Below are 16,882 nucleotides of genomic sequence, written 5' to 3' on the forward strand. Positions count from 1 at the left end.
CTCACCAACTTCAAACATCTGCTATCTGAGCAGCTAACCGATCACTGCAGCTGTACATAGTCTATCGGTAAATAGCCCACCCAATTTTACCTACCTCATCCCCATACTGTTTTTATTTATTTACTTTTCTGCTCTTTTGCACACCAATATCTCTACCTGTACATGACCATCTGATCATTTATCACTCCAGTGTTAATCTGCAAAATTGTAATTATTCGCCTACCTCCTCATGCCTTTTGCACACAATGTATATAGACTCTCTTTTTTTCTACTGTGTTATTGACTTGTTAATTGTTTACTCCATGTGTAACTCTGTGTTGTCTGTTCACACTGCTATTCTTTATCTTGGCCAGGTCGCAGTTGCAAATGAGAAATTGTTCTCAACTAGCCTACCTGGTTAAATAAAGGTGAAATAAAAATATTTGAAAAAACAAACAAAATATGGCATCTCAAAATGGACAAACATTACTATTGGGTGCTTTTCTCTCATTTTTCAAGCAAAGATTTTTTAAGTGAGTATGCACACTTCAGGTATCACCGGCACCAAACGAGGGGTGACAACATTCAGAGGAGGTGCTAGCGAAAGAACTGCAGAGCAAGATGGACGACATGTTCGATGCTGAAGATGCAAATCCAAATACTCGAGTTTCATGACCATGTGCAACCACCAGAGGCGGGAATGGTGAGCAGAACCCGATTTCGACAAAGTGTTAGAGCAGAGATGAGGCAGAAACCGACTGTACCAATAAAATAGGCTTACCATGCGGACTGTGTGCGACTGGGCCGGCAGGCGCAGGGAGGAGGTGACCCACCACCAAAGCCTCAGTTTAAGGTCAATCATGCAAAGAGCCATAGGCTTGAGGGAACATAGGGTTGAGGGAACATAGGGCTGAGGGAACATAGGACTGAGGGAACATAGGGTTGAGGGAACATGGGGTTGAGGGAACATAGGGCTGAGGGAACATAGGGCTGAGGGAACATAGGACTGAGGGAACATAGGGTTGAGGGAACATAAAGCTGAGGGAACATAGGGTTGAGGGAACATAGAGCTGAGGGAACATAGGGTTGAGGGAACATGGGGTTGAGGGAACATAGGGCTGAGGGAACATAGGGTTGAGGGAACATAGGGTTGAGGGAACATAGGGCTGAGGGAACATAGGTTAAGGGAATTTAGGACCATGAGAACAGATGCATAATCGTAAGTAAAATGGCATAGCATTCTGAGGTAAATAATGTTAAGGTTATAAAAATAAATAAGAAAGGATATCCAGCGTCTCGTTACAAAATTATTTTGTAATGGGATGTAATTGTGAATTGAAATTACTAATTTGGACAATGTCCCAGTATGCCAATTGCCTACTGTTAAACTGGGACTCCTATAGATCATTTTAATGGAGAAATTGTTATTTATTTATTTATTTATTTTTTTGGGGGGGGGGGTTATGAAATAATTTTTTTCTTAACAGAAATACATTTTCTAAATATGATCAAATGTTAAATTTCATTTTACTCAAATCTGATATCAGCTAGCTTGCTAGTGAAAGCTAGCATTGCTGCATTTTCAAATCAAAGTTTATGGTCGCATATATAGATTTCCATATGTTTTTGCAGGTGCACAACAATATTCAAATAATCCCAAAAATAAAAATAAAGAAATGAAGACAGTATATGAATAGAAAAGGCATCTACAGCAGTAGTTATATAGTATGAGCCATGACTAGAATACAGTATATACATATGAAGTGGGTAAGACAGTATGTACAATTCTTTTACTTAGAAAGATATTACCTCACCAAAATTAAAAACGTTTATTTTGCTGTATTTGACTCTGATGACAATAAAACAGTCATTGAAATTGAGGGGTCTTTCTGGTTGCATTTGACAAACTGTCCATTAGAGTGTAGTGTTGAGAATGTTGAGCTGATGGACCTAGGTAATTGTATTGTATGTATATACAATTACATATACATCATATAATCATCATTAAGCCACCCCCTTAAGTAGACAACGGTAAATGACCCGATTGACCATTTATCCACCATCTTTGCTGCAGTTGGGCCTTTTAAAAGTGAAGAAGTCAAGTTATGGTCCTTAATAGTACACTATTTATCTTTGTGTCTATTGCAGTGACATGGGGTGCTTTCCAAGAATGTCCATAAGGTGAACTCCTCTTCTGCAGTGCCTTTAATAATATATTAGTTACTGGTGCTGTAGGTTACGTGTAATCATGAATTTAAGCAACATCATCAAAACTGTGCTGCACACTTGCACCTTATGTACCACATTTTGTAGCCCCAGTTTGTAGAAGAACTAAGCTCAAAGTTAGAGCATATGGTGACATCACCGACATCTATGCCAGCTGAAACACTTTCAAAAAGGTCTACAACAGCAAGCAAATAATAAGAAATCTCATTGGAAACCAATAAAAATCATAATTCACAAGAAATGAGGGAATATCATATAAGGTTTCTCTCGATTGATCAGCTACTACCTGTTAGTGTTTTGCTAGAGTCTTCTAATAGACTGTTAGAGCATGTAAGATTTGCTTCAAATTCAAATCTGGAACTTGAAGCCAGTTCCACTGTTTTTTAAATTCTTCCCACTCTAATCAGGAACAGATTTAGACCTTGGACAGCAGGTGGGTGCAATTAGTAGAACAGAAAACCAAAAGTAACCTCGTAGGGTAAGATTGAATACCCCTGGACTATAGTCTCCCGTGCCAGAGTTGTACAGCAGCTATTGAAAGAGAGCGGCTAATATAATCTCAGTCCAGAGGTATTCAAATCTTACCCTATGGTTGACCGGAGTACTGCTGGTTTTCTGTTCTACAACCTGATAATTCAGTCCCTGATTAAAGGGGGGAAGAATTTGAGGGCAATAGTCTATAGCTGATATCTCCCTGTGATAAAACCATTTCTGTATCAGATGAGATGGGGTCTGCTTTTTTTTAACATAATGTTGAACCTGACAGGTTTGGGTATCCCTTCTGAATGGCACACAGCATGTCCTCTACTGCAGGTCATTCTATAGGGCTTTCAGTATGTCCTCTACAGCAGGTCTGTCTATAGGGCTGTCACAGCAGTGAGAGAACAGCACCCTCCCCTGGTCATCCAGGACAAAGTCTCCTCCAAGCTGAGAAAACATGGAAAACAGAATGAGCAAAAATATAACCATAAAAGTACACTCCTTAGTGAATGTATTCTTTATGTGTCTGATCATCTCACAACCACACCTGAATCATATCATCTTCTATAGACGGCAGACCTCTGGGAAACTCCAGGTTTGCCACAACGTATTCAGCGTAGAGGAGCATGTTGTTGAAGTTCAACACTTTCTTTAGAGATGCTCTCAAGCCAAAAGCGCTGTACACCTGCAATCCCCCGACGTAACATGACTGTTTATAGTGCATTGTAAATGAATAGTAGTAGTAAATACACTATATAGTATGTATAACATAAATCATTTCAGTCAGATAAGTATCAGGAAGTGAGTGAATCAAATACATTTGACACTGCGATGCCTCGTTCTAAATCCATCAATTTGCCTAGTAACTCTAACCTTCCTGTGTGGGTCTAACACCATGTCATACTGGCAACCTGTCTCCGCCAGCCAATGCAACGCCCCTTCTCTGCAGCCAAATGACACCACCACCACTTGCACTGAACATGCATCCAGGGCAATCTGCAACACAAGGCACAGTGCTCTGTGTAATGGCCTCAACTAGAATATGTTTTTTTCTGTCCAGCACCTGAATATGGACGTGCATATTCTTTCTTTATCACAGTTCTGTGTATCCATAAAGGTTGTAGGCTAATGTTGATGAGAAGAGTCAACTAGGTGTATCATAAACCTTTAGATACAACTGTCAACACATGGCTCACCTTATGGGCCTCCAGATCTTTCAGATGGATTCGACAGAGGAGGCAGGAGAACTGACGGATCAACACAAGTAGCACTTTCTCACCTCTCCCAAGGTACTTCCCTAACGTCAGAGTTCTGAAACAAATGCAGAAAGACAGAGAGACAGAGGAAATACGTCACTTCTGACAGGCAGAAGTTAATACCCTGGTTTGACCTATTCTCTATCACAAAGAAGAGGCCATGTAAGACCAAGTCATCGAACTCACGCTCCAGTCTGGGCATCAATGAGGGGTATGTCAGGCGACAGGCATTTTACTTGTGGCTCTTGACCAAAGATTCTATCACCCAGATGTAGCTCTTTGTCCAAGTACTCCAGAAAACTATCCCACTGCACCTATTACCAAGCACATCCAGTGGATGTCGGCGGAAGGACGTGTTAATGTGAGGTAGATGCCTCCAGAACAAGAAAAAAAGCGCTAACCTAAAAACACAAGAGTTTTTACACAGAATCATGCAAGTAATATTAAAAACAGGCCTAGCAACAGCCATATCAGCTTACTCCCAGCTGCAAGAAGTCCTCAACAGCATCCTGCATTTCAGCACATCTAGAGAGAGAACAATAACTGTGTTACTTCTGTATGAGCTGTTCAAAGGTTAATCTAATGAGGTAAACAGTTAATTATTACTAAAGACATTGGCTCTAATAAAGTTGATCTCACAAAGGTGTTGACATTCAAAGTCAATGGTTTTGATTAGGAAACATAGCTTTTCTATATGTCTTACTGGTAGCTTCTCTTCCATAGTTCATCAGCGTCCTTTTTCTTCTTCACTGACATGCTGGTGGTGTATAATAATCAACGTCTTTCATTGTTTGCAAACATATTTGGTAGTCATTTCCGATAATAATCATTGAATCTATATAGGCTAGATTTTGCATTATTTCCAGAGTATATTTTCAGGGCCTGAAAGACAGTCAGTTTGACAGCAAATATGTGCTTATAAACAGATTGTAAAGGGTTAATAACTTGTTAATGTAAAACAGAACCTTGTGAATAACCTTGCACCTGCTGGAATAAGTCCCAGTAGTGATTGGTCCAGTTCAATACGGATCTTCTTCCTGATGTAGTCTTGCAGAAGTCCTATAAATTATATATGTTTATCTAATTAACAATCATAACCTCTTTTTAGGACATTGCTGACTTTAACTTACTGTTGCCATTTGCCAACAGCTCATTAGCCTTCCACATATTGTCCATGTTGAGCAGGAATGAATCATGAAACTTTAATAGATAGCGCTAGCTGTAGGCCTAGCACACAACCTACCCTCTTTGCTCTCCTGTTCAGCGAGTTCCAATAGTGCTTTTCCATTTTCAACAAAACTTGTCAAAGCTTTCGCATAAGTCTGCGCATCTGTCTCTTTCTCAGCCATGTTGTATGATTAATGATTAACTACTAGCAAAGATGTGTAATAAATACAAGATATACAACTCCTAATCAATCCAGTGTTAGGCTTCCCATTTATACAACTCCCCCTTCTCAGCTTCTCTTCTAACATGGAGTCATAGAAAGAAGACAACAAGAGCACGTTTTTATTGTTTATTCTTAAAAAATCCAGTCAAATAAGTTATGATCACTTCATGTTCTTCATCTCTGATTGTAACCTACTGTAACTACACCATAGTCTAGTCAACTGTCTCCAGTTCCCTATCTCTCTGCTCCTGGGCCTCGTGTCCTTCAGCTGCTGCAGGAGAAGAAGAAGAAGAAAAAGGGCCAGTGGACTCCTCTGTCATTTTGTCTCCATTACACCCCTCTATGTGATGTTCCTCTGGGGTCTTGCTGGCCTCGCTACTGGCCTCTGGGGCCTCAGTGTGTCCATGTGGCTCTGTGGTGGTCTCCTCCTCTTCTTCGTTGTCAAAGAACTCCGGTGGCACAACGTTGGAAAGGGTGAACGACATTTGAATCTCCTGCAGACGGGACTTCTGGGCCTTCAGGTTATCCAGCTCGCTGGTCAGGTGTGTTGCAGGAGCAGGTTTTTCCTGAGCAGGAGTTACAACTGCGAGGGTTTCTGTAGCAACAGGTACTTTGAGAGTAGGGCTTTCATTCGAGGGGTTTTCAGAGGGTGTCTCAATGGGCTTCTCAGCAGCAGGTACCTCTGGGTTCTCCTTCGCCTTTGTCTCATTTTCTTTCATCTCCGCTACATTGGTGGCAGCCGCTGGATTTGCTTCCTGGAGCTTATGAGAGAGACTGTTCCTCTCCTCCTGCAGCGCGCGGCACAGTTTTTCCAGCTTCTGTGTCTTCAGGGTGAACAGCTCAAACTCCTTTTCCTTCAAGGTTTTCTGAATGGAGTAGAAATATACAGGGTGAAAATCAGTACTGATATTCATAAAGATCATTCATAGGTATCATTCCAAATGGTATCCTATTCACTATATAGTGCATAAAGTCAATACAGCTATGGTCAAGCGTAGGGCACTAGGGAATAGGGTGCATTTGGTATGCAGCCACTATCTCCACCATGAGTCAAAGAAGAGTCATATTTAACTCTGTTGCTTGTTTGTCTGTCATCATGTCTTTGACAGAGCGTGAACGTAAAAGTAACATTCAAAAAATGGGTGAAAACTGTACGCTATGTGTATGGTATCTTACGTCTGTGAGCATATCAATAAGAGCCTTGTTGCAGCCCTCAAAACGGCTTTTCCATTGAATAGACTCCTTCTCCAGCTTCCTCATTCTCTTGGTCATCTACAAGACAAAACACATCCCATTTGAAAGTTTGCCAGTTAAATCGAAGAGTAAACAAAGGAAATGTATTTGTGCCATGGCAACAAAATTGACCACATATAAGATTACAGATAAGGAGATAGTAATATACGGAGAACAAGACTTAGGCTACCTTCTCCATGTCCTGTTTGAAGCTGGCGTACACTCCGTTGCTCTTCGACACAGTCCCCTGGAACTGATCGAACTTCTCAGAGTACATGGACAACTGGGGGAAGAAATGGGAAAGTTAAGTTTGTAAAATATAGAGACAGACCCGGAGAGAGAGAGAGAGAGACAGAGATTTTGATTGTATTTTATTTTATTAGGATCCCTATTAGCCGACGTCAATGGTGACAGCTAGTCTTACACAGTCCGACACACAACGAAAAATACATTACAGACAAAAATACGAGGGGAGGGGGGCAGACAGACAGACAGACAGATTGACAGAGACCGTTTCCATTTACCTGGGCCTGCATCCCTTCCTCTTGCTCTTTCAGAATCTGTACCTTCACCTGTGACTGTGCCGCCTTATTTATCAACTTTGGAGAAATACAATTTATAAAAAATAAATCTGTTAATAATTATTTGCTTTGTCACTGAATGGAATTTCTCAAAAATATTTGATGTCAGTGTCAAACTTATTCCATGCACTGATCCATATTTCATACAGTATTAAAAAATGTACTGAACATGTGATTAAACTATTACATAACAAACACATATGAATAAAATATCTTAAATTGTATAAAATCAATTAAGCCAGTCCAGACTTGCTGAAAGATGCTAACTTACATGATCCCTCTCTCGCTTGTGCTTCTCCTCTCCCTCTTTAATGAATATGTTTGCCTGTTCAAGTTTGGTTTCCAACAACTGCTGCTGCAGGTCTCGATGTTTGAATACCTTTTCCAGGTTCTGCAAGGTAAGACGAGGGAGACTGGGTCACTTTCACTGAGACGAACATTACACGTTTGATGCAATAGCCACGGTAAGACAGGAGCCAAGGGCTAGTATTAATCAGTGGTATATTGCTAGTGGTAACATTTTTACTTGAAAGGAGAACTATGACATTTATGCAGAGGAGATGAACAGAGCCAAGCTCATCAGACACTAACAACACTGTGGAGAAAAAAAACAGGGGAAAAAACTACTTCTTTGCACAAACACTCACACGTGTCTTTTCTTACTAGCACTGACTTTGCTGATAGCTACTTGATTGAAGAACATTTACCTTACTATGACTGTGATGTGTGGTTGTCTCACCTTGCTATCTTAAGATTGACGCACTGCTAAATTACTAAAAAGAAAACGTAAGATGAGACAAATTAACAACTGAGCATGCTCTTGAGTCTTGACTCATGGAGGAGCAAGTTTCTTTGTTGTCACACTGTGACTCCTGGTGTGGCATGGGCCTGTTGTGGTCAATAATGAGGGGGTCTCTATCTCAGTTGAGTACTGAATGCCGTCGCTAAGGAATTTGAAATGTGTTTGTGACATATCGTATGTTTAGAGAGACGCACATAGTAACATTTGTTTTATTGTTTTAAAGCATCTTTAAGATTCTCATTGTATTGAAAAACGCTATACAAAATAAATATATCAGTATTATAGCATGTTGATGTTAATAAACACAGTCAGTTTAAACTGCACTACAAACTCCAGTCCGGAGCGTCTGTAAGAAGACCCCATACCGCTTCTCTTGCGTCGTACTGGGAGATGAGGCTCTTGAGTTTCTCTGCCAGGTCGCTGTTCTCCTGACAGAGTTTGGTGTTGCGGTTACTGTGCTCCTCGATCTGGACCTGGATGTCCGTCAGCGTGCTCTGGAAGTGAGTGGTGATGTCCTTCCTCTTCAGGTCGTCCTCCCTGCACTTCTGGAGGGTCTCCTCCTGCATGATCACATTATACAGGATGATGCAGTTAGTTGGGTGGCAGGTAGCCTAGCAATGGGTTGCCAGCTAGAATCCCTTGAAGTGAGCTAGCAACCGGAGGGTTCCTGGCATCAAATCCTAGATACCATTGCCTGTCGTTGTGCCCTTGAGCAAGGCACTTAACCCCCACAAGAACAGCTCCCCGAGCGCCCAGTGTGGCAGCCCCCGCACCTCTCCAAAACCTCTATAGATATGCGCGTCTTTCGGAAGGGTTGGGTTGAAAGCGGAAGTCAAATTTAGGTTGGACCTTGTGTGCAATTGACCAATAACGTTATCTTAATCTTGATCTCACACTCACAGACACCTGATGCACAGTAAGTTACACTCACAGATATACTCATAATGCAAGGAAATATGTACTGTAATGTTGCTGCACATACAAGCAGACACACAGACCGTGTACGCACATACTAAGGGCTCTATTCAATCCGCATCCCGGAAGTTCAGCTTTACAGCATCATTTAAATTTAAAGGCAATGTTCCCGCTTGAGTGGAGACTGCATTCAGGGGAAATGTCAGCTCAATCGGAAATGACCTTTACATTTCTAACTTTGGAATCTGTAGCGCTTCAGCTTAACAAATTGAATAGAGCCCTAACTCTAGCCTAACCATACACATGCCACACAATTTTAACTTAGTGAGCACCACTGGTTGTTGCATCAGACCTGCGTCAGTATTTGAGCTTGGAGTTTGCGCTTGATTTAGCTTGGCGTTTGAACTTTCAGGACTATTCCATTGGTTCCACTGTATAGGGAATATGAAATCAAGCACAGTTTAGGTATTTAAAAGTAGTATTTGATATATGCATTTGATTAAGACTGGTTGGCTGTAAACAGTGAGAAGAGAGCCTCTCCTAGGACGTTAGACAGAGCGGTCTGTGTACTATAGTACTACAGTATATGCTACAAAGAGAGGCCCACCTTCAGTGTCTTGTTGTGTCTCTGCAGCTCCCTACACAGAGACTCCAGTTTGCTGCGGGCCAGAACCGCTCTGCTGTGTTCACTCTGAAGCTGGTCCTTCTCCTTCATCACCTGAAGAAGCTTCTTCTGCAGAACCTTCAGCTGCTTCTGGTCACCCCGGTGCTCCTCCAGCTACCAACACACACACACACACACACACACACACACACACACACACACACACACACACACACACACACATAATTTTTGTTCTTTACAAAACAAATATATGCAGAATAAGCAAATACTGCTGCATAGGTGTAGACTAATGATATGGTACTGGTTAGCAGCCAGTTAGATAAATATAACTATATGCTTCACCACGAATAATATAAAATATATTTAACATGAACAGATAATACAAGGGCAAAGACCACATCTAGTTCCCTACTAGACACCACGGCGTACTACCTCCGATGTATAATTCAGCATGGTCCACTCACCAGCTCTGCGTGCTTCTTGATGATGGCCTCCAGTTTCTGCTCTGGAGTGCCGAGCTTGTTCAAGCTCTGCATCAATAGCATGGCCTCTTTGCCTGAATAGAGATCATGTTACAGTACATTTAATAACACTAAAACTATTGATACACTGTAACACTAACAACTATTGATGCTGAATGGATGCTAAATAGAACAGAAGAAGAAAGATGAAGAAGAACACACAACCCACCAAGGCTTTTCAGCATCTTCTTCTCTAGTTTCTGGTCCTTGGCGGAGGTCTTGGTGACCTGCTCCTTCAGAACCTCCTCCTCCATCTCTTCCTGCTCAGCAGGCTCCTCACTGGCCTCCTGGTAGGTACTGATGATGTCCTCTAGCTGCTTGCTCAGGTCCTCTGTCAGGTCCACCTGACCCTGACACTGGGCTGGATCCACCTGGTCACTCACCTGACATGTCTCCATTCTGATAGGCTTGCACTAAGATATGATATAATACAGCATAGAATTAGAACTACTTGAACTAATTTGGACATATTCTTGTTCAAGTTCAATGTTTCTGTGAAGGATGACGGTTAATGAGACAAATCGCATAGCCCTATTTCACACACTCACAATGAAAACGCCCTGATTAGTTTCTCAAGCTTGGAAATTAAAAGCAGTGCTATATACTAATAGTAATTTTGTATACTGCTGTATAAGAAAAGCCAAGGTCAAACAAATCTTTATCAGAATAGCTGAAACAATCTTTTCCAATATTATTTAAACTGTTTTCTATTGTTTATGTATTTTATTACCCTTCATGACATAGTCGATGAGGAATTTATAATCTATCAACCTCCACTGTCTGTTTGCCTATCGAAGTCTGATAGTGCTTGACTGTGGCCTGTTAATGTGCATATAATTAGCCTGCTGCCTGGGTACATACCCTCGACTCAGTCTCAACACACAGGCAGAGCAGAGTAGTCAGAGCACATGGCACCTGTCCTGGGCCAATATGCTATTTTAGGAACTTCTTAATATGGGCATGTTATTGATTTTTTTCTCTCGCAATCTTAGCTTGTTGTTGTAAATTGTAGTACACTAATATTTTTTGTTAAAGTACTTGATAGATTAATGACACTTAAAAACATAACTTTAAATATCCAGCAAAGTACTTAAGTGACTACCCAACTGAGTTAGAATTTACATTTACTCAGAAGAAATTAAGACATATCTATTTCTATAGCCTTCCTAATCCATTCAAAGAAAAACTTTGAACAGAACATTAATTTGATACAACGGGACATGTAAAAATGCATTTGGCCTATACTGTAGCTGACAACTTCTCATAAAACACCAAAGAACAAGAGGTTCCATCACGATAGAAACATTGCACTGCTTCACGAGTGTGACAAGTCACCCATTCCCCCCCAAAAGTAAGCTTGTCCTAAATACATTCAAACGTACGATGCACAAGACAAAAAACATATACCCATGAAAATATTTCATTCTACACCATCCAAAACTCAAATATCTGCAAACAAACGCATAGAAGATATTGAACTGCTTCTTACCAAAAGGTCCAGGATCTAGGAGAGGGGAAAGGAAACGTGAAGAGGGGAGTAAGAGAGAGAGAGGGGGAGGGAGTGCTCTAACTCTGGCCCCACAGATAAAACAGCTGTGAAGAAGACCTCAAAATAAACCACCGGGACACAACTGAGAGAGACAGGGGAACATATTGACACCAACACAGAGAGAGGCCATAGGGAAATAATAATATATAAATCGCATCCCCTGTTCAGAACGTCCCACAATGAAAACCACACAAACCTTATGCCTCTAAGCTTGTAATGACCTACGGACAAGAGTTATGTTGTTGTTTACCAAGAAACGTTAAGGACTTTGTAACAGTATTATCAGGGGTCGCGTTAACGCAGGATTCGCATTTGTCACGCAGAAAGGAAAGATGCAACGCAGAAAATAGGCTACATCCTTTGTTGCGTTTTATAAAATGCTTGTTATTGTAAATTCTGCTCGGTTTCAGACACGGTTCGCTCCAAATCATTCATGTAAAAGGACAATTTTTCTTGCTTTAGTTTCACTTCTACACTCCCGGTGAAATGTTTTTGCTCTGACTGATGTGCAGACTATTGTAGACTAATTTTGTCCAGTACTTTCATCCTGTTTAGTATTTCTCTGGTAGCTAGTTGAAATGCAAGATTCTTTTAGCAAAACAGTAGGAAATGTATCTGGCTAAATTCTTGGCCATGCATCTTTTAGTTCTTGCACGCCCCAATCACTTCATTGACGCAAAATACCACTGTTGACTTTCAATATAAAACAATAGAAAATGCTGATTTCTGAAAGCTATTGCGACCCATGGTACTATGTAGATTCATAAACAATACAACCAGCAATCATATTTTGCTCACCCTCCAGCATATTAGAACTGAATTAATAGACAGCGAATACATTTTATGACTAAAACACACACGAAATCCATTGTATAATTGATCATGGTATTCTTAGTAACAGCGGCTGGAATATGAAGGTTTGTGTTTAGGTGCAATTGACGTTCTGCCCTTTCTCAAAGGAACAGTTGCCTGTACTGATCATTCATCACCAGAGGATGTCAGTATAATATAAATCTCTATTCACTTTATTCTGGAGTGTTCTCCCTCCCAGGACAAACATGATATAATCTGAAACATCACTGTGTTTTCTCTATCCTGACTGTCCTGTAACGATGTCAATAGCCAATCAAGGGAATTAGCGACTGCTTTAATAAGAGGTACAAAATCTGTAACTTGGTGAGTTAACACTAACACTGACTTTCAGTTAGTTAAATAGTCAACCAAATAGCTGCCCAGACTTTTTGCATTGACCCTTTTTTTGACTCATCACATTCGCTGCTGCTACTGTTTATTATCTATCCTGTTGCCTAGTCTTTTTATTCTCAGTTATATATACAGTGCCAGTGAAAAGTTTGGAAACGCCTACTTATTCAAGGGTTATTCTTTATTTTTACTATGTTCTACAATGTAGAAGAACAGTGAAGAAATCAAAACTTTGAAATAACACATGGAATCATGTAGTAACCAAAAAAGTGCTTAAACAAATCAAAATCAATTTTAGATTTTAGATTCTTCAAAGTAGTCAGGCTTTGCCATGATGACAGCTTTGCACATTCTTGGCATTCTCTCAACCAGCTTCATGAGGTAGTCACCTGGAAACCATTTCAATTAACAGGTGTGCCTTGTTAAAAGTTCATTTGTGGTATTTCTTTCCTTCTTAATTAATGTGTTTGAGCCAATCAGCTGTGTTGTGACAAGGTAGGGTTGGTATACAGAAGATAGAAGTCCATATTATGGCAAGAACCCCTTTGGGTGCTACCATAGAGTTACATTAGAACTGCCCATCCAAGAAGGCTCAAGGCCATAAGTAAAAATGACATCAAATAACATTATATCTACCGTAGCTTTGACTGGAGTGATCATCATACTTTCAAAATCTTAGCTAGCAAGCTAGCAGTTATCATCAAGAATCAAGTCAGCAGGTAGCCGGGACGTTAGAGCGTTGGACTTGTAACTGAAAGGTTGCAAGATCGAATCCCCGAGCTGACGAGGTACAAATCTGTCGTTCTGCTCCTGAACAAGGCAGTTATCCCACTCTACCTAGGCCATCATTGAAAATAAGAATTTGTTCTTAACTGACCTGCCTAGTTACATAAAGGTAAAATAAAAAAGTCAACAATCTACTGGCAAATTATTGTCATATGAAGAGAAATGATGAAGAGAAATTATAGATAAAACATATCAGTGCTCATCAGCCATTAGACATAAACATTACACAACAAGTTGGAAATTGCAAATATAACAATGAGTGGTTTGGAAGGAATCAGTGGCTAACAGCAAGTGTTGCAAAGCAATCTGCTATCTGTGGAGTGGGTGTGTGGTCCAAGTCTGGATTTAAGGGTCTCTTTTCCAAGCTTAAAAGGATAAACATTCGGGCCTCCAGGGTGGCGCAGTGGTCTAAGGCACTGCTAGCTGTGCCACCCCTGGGTTCGAGCCCAGGCTCTGTCGCAGCCGGCTGTGACCGGGAGGTCCATGGGGCAATGCACAATTGTCTGCTTATATGCCCCCCTTTATTTATCCTACGGTTCTGACTTGGTATACAGGGAGAATACTGTAAGAATGGCCCATGTCCTAAATTCTGTCGCTGTACATTTCAAAAGTGCTGACCAAGTAGTTATGTCCATCCTAGCTCGCTCATTAATGTCTTAATCAAAATTACAGAATTCCTCTTATCCACTCGACGTCACCTTATGCCATAGTTTGTTCATCTCAATTGTCAGTAGAAACCACATTGGTTTAAGCAAGTCAGCCATATCAGCTATGTTTTTTTATAAAGAATCAAATCATGTTGTGTTGCTACCATGCTTTGTTGTCATGTGTTGCTGCCTTGCTATGTTGTTGTCTTAGGTCTCTCTTTATTGTAGTGTTGTCTCTCGTCGTGATGTGTGTTTTGTCCTATATTCATTTATTATTATATCTTTTTTAATCCCAGCCCATATCTCCACAGGAGACCTTTTGGTAGGTTGTCATTGTAAACAAGAATTTGTTCGTAAGTGACTTGCCTAGATAATTAAAGATTAATTAAAAATAAATAAAAAATGAGGCTGTTTCGCTGCTAGACAAGGCTCTGCTGATAGCCAGGTGTAGCAGTGTTAAGGATTCACTCTATGGTGCTGAAAAGAAAGCTCAGCTTTATGTAGCCCTAACAGTTTGTGGGCACCACAAGACACCATTATAGTGCAATTCATGTATTGTTTAGTGTTGTGTTGTGCAGTGGCTTTGCTGGCACGCATCAAAAAAAAAAAAGTTGGAGTTTGCCCAACCAAGATGTATATGCTAAAATCGCCACTGCCATACAGTATGACCTGTGATAGCATGTAAATGGAGTCGGTAAAGTGATAGCTACCACAGACATTATGTTGAGAGTTAAGTCTGAGTATAATGTATTTCAAATCAATCCATACTCATGTCTCAGCTGTGAAACTGTAAATATCAAGTCAATTTGCTAATTTGTTAATAACTTCAATATTTAAAACGCAGCCATTATTTTTTTACCTCTTAAAAGATATCTACAATGCACATAAAAAGTTGTGAATTCAACACTGCAAATTCAACCCAGAAAAAAACTATTGCGCATAAAGGAAATATGAATTTCAGTGTACAAGTATTTACGTTATTAATGGAAACAAATGAATTAATCCACCCATCTTCTTTACCTAAAACCTAAAAGAACATTCACACTTAAAATTAAAAGGAAAGAAAATTGTAAAACGCAAATGCACTGTACATGCATACTTACAGTGACTTCAGAAACTATTCATTCCCCTTGACTTATTTCACATTTTGGTGTGTTACAGCCTGAAGTCAAAATGGATTAGATATATTTTCTTCCACCCATCTACACACAATACCCTATAATGACAAAGTGAAAAAAAATATTTTTATTCTTATTTTTTTTCTAGATGTATTGAAAATTAAATACAGAAACATCTCATTTACATAACTATTCACACCCCTGAGTCAATATATGTTAGAATCACATTTGGCAGCAACTACAGCTGTGAGTCTTTCTTGGTAAGTCTCTAATTCTTCAAGCTCTGTCAAGTTGGCTGTTAATCATTGCTAGACAGCCATTTTAAAGTCTTACCATAGATTTTCAAGACAATTTAATTTAAAACTGTAAATAAGCCACACAGGAACATTCAATATTGTTTTTCTAAGCAACTCCAGGTTATATTTCTCCTCGTGTTTTAGGTTATTGTCCTGATGAAAGGGGAATTTGTCTCCCAGTGTCTGTTAGAAAGGAGACTGAACCAGGTTTTCCTCTGGATCTTGCCTGTGCTTAGCTCAATTCCATGTATTTTTATCCCCCAAAAACTCCCTTGCCAATAACAAGCATACCCATAACATGATGAAGCCACCACCATGCTTGAAAATATGAAGTGGTACTCAGTGATGTGTTGTGTTGGATTTGCCCCAAACATAACATATTCAGGATATAAAGTACATTTCTTTGCCATATTTTTTGCAGTTCTACTTTATTTCCACATTGCAAACATGATGCATGTTTTGAAATATTTATATTCTATACAGTCTTCCTTCTTTTTACTCTGTCATTTAGGTTAGTATTGTGGAGTAAATACAATATTGTTGATCCATCCACAGTTCTCCTATCACACCCATTAAACTCTGTAACTGTTTTAAAGTCACCATTGGCCTTATGGTGAATCCCTGAGCAGTTTCCTACCACTCCGGAGTTAGGAAAGGACACCTGTATCTTTGTAGTGACTGGGTGTATTGATACACCATCCAAAGTGTAATTAATAACTTCACCATGCTCAAATGGATATTCAATGTCTGATTTTTTTTATTTTAACCAATCTACCAATAGGTGCTCTTCTTTGTGAGGCATCGGAAAACCTCCCTGGTCTTTGTGGTTGAATCTGTGTTTGAAATTCACTGCTTGACTGAGGGACCGTACAGATAATTGTATGTGTGGGGTACAGAGATGAGGTAGTCATTCAAAAATCATGTTAAACACTATTATTGCTGACAGAGTCCATGCAACTTATTATGTGACTTGTTAAGCACATTTTTACTCCTGAACATACTTAGGCTTGCCATAACAAAGGGGTTGAATACTTATTGACTCAAGACTCATTTCAGCTTTTCATTTTAAATGAATTTGTAAACATTTCTAAAAACATAATTCCTTTTTGACATTATGGAGTATTGTGTGTAGGCCAGTGACACAACATCTAAATGTAATACATTTAGGCTTTAACACAACAAAATGTGGAAAAAGTCAAGGGGTGTGAATACTTTCTGAAGGCACTGCAGGTAAGGATCACTTAAAATAAGTGGAATGTTTGAACTCACAATAGC

The 16,882-nt window shown here is 39.9% G+C and overlaps 2 protein-coding genes across 2 annotated transcripts; both read right to left on the reverse strand.

Annotated features, from left to right (window-relative positions):
• Positions 1-1,792: 1,792 nt before the first annotated feature.
• On the reverse strand, positions 1,793-5,279 carry LOC135507347 (uncharacterized). The gene is made up of 9 exons (XM_064926905.1): positions 5,185-5,279; positions 4,919-5,000; positions 4,645-4,698; positions 4,421-4,466; positions 4,128-4,255; positions 3,882-3,996; positions 3,559-3,681; positions 3,233-3,370; positions 1,793-3,132 (listed from the first exon to the last, which is right to left on the reverse strand). The coding sequence occupies exons 3-9, from the start codon at positions 4,695-4,697 to the stop codon at positions 3,025-3,027; spliced, it is 711 nt and encodes a 236-aa protein (XP_064782977.1). The 5' UTR covers position 4,698; positions 4,919-5,000; positions 5,185-5,279; the 3' UTR covers positions 1,793-3,024.
• A 177-nt stretch (positions 5,280-5,456) lies between these two features.
• On the reverse strand, positions 5,457-11,581 carry LOC135507348 (beta-taxilin-like). Its single transcript, XM_064926906.1, has 10 exons — positions 11,498-11,581; positions 10,178-10,421; positions 9,952-10,043; positions 9,470-9,640; positions 8,313-8,507; positions 7,417-7,536; positions 7,089-7,163; positions 6,755-6,847; positions 6,508-6,603; positions 5,457-6,197 (listed from the first exon to the last, which is right to left on the reverse strand). Exons 2-10 carry the CDS (start codon positions 10,404-10,406, stop codon positions 5,544-5,546), a joined length of 1,725 nt encoding a protein of 574 aa, XP_064782978.1. The 5' UTR covers positions 10,407-10,421; positions 11,498-11,581; the 3' UTR covers positions 5,457-5,543.
• Between the last annotated feature and the right edge of the window lie 5,301 nt (positions 11,582-16,882).

Source organism: Oncorhynchus masou, chromosome 21 (assembly GCF_036934945.1).
Source record: "Oncorhynchus masou masou isolate Uvic2021 chromosome 21, UVic_Omas_1.1, whole genome shotgun sequence".
Classification (NCBI taxonomy): Eukaryota; Metazoa; Chordata; class Actinopteri; order Salmoniformes; family Salmonidae; genus Oncorhynchus; species Oncorhynchus masou.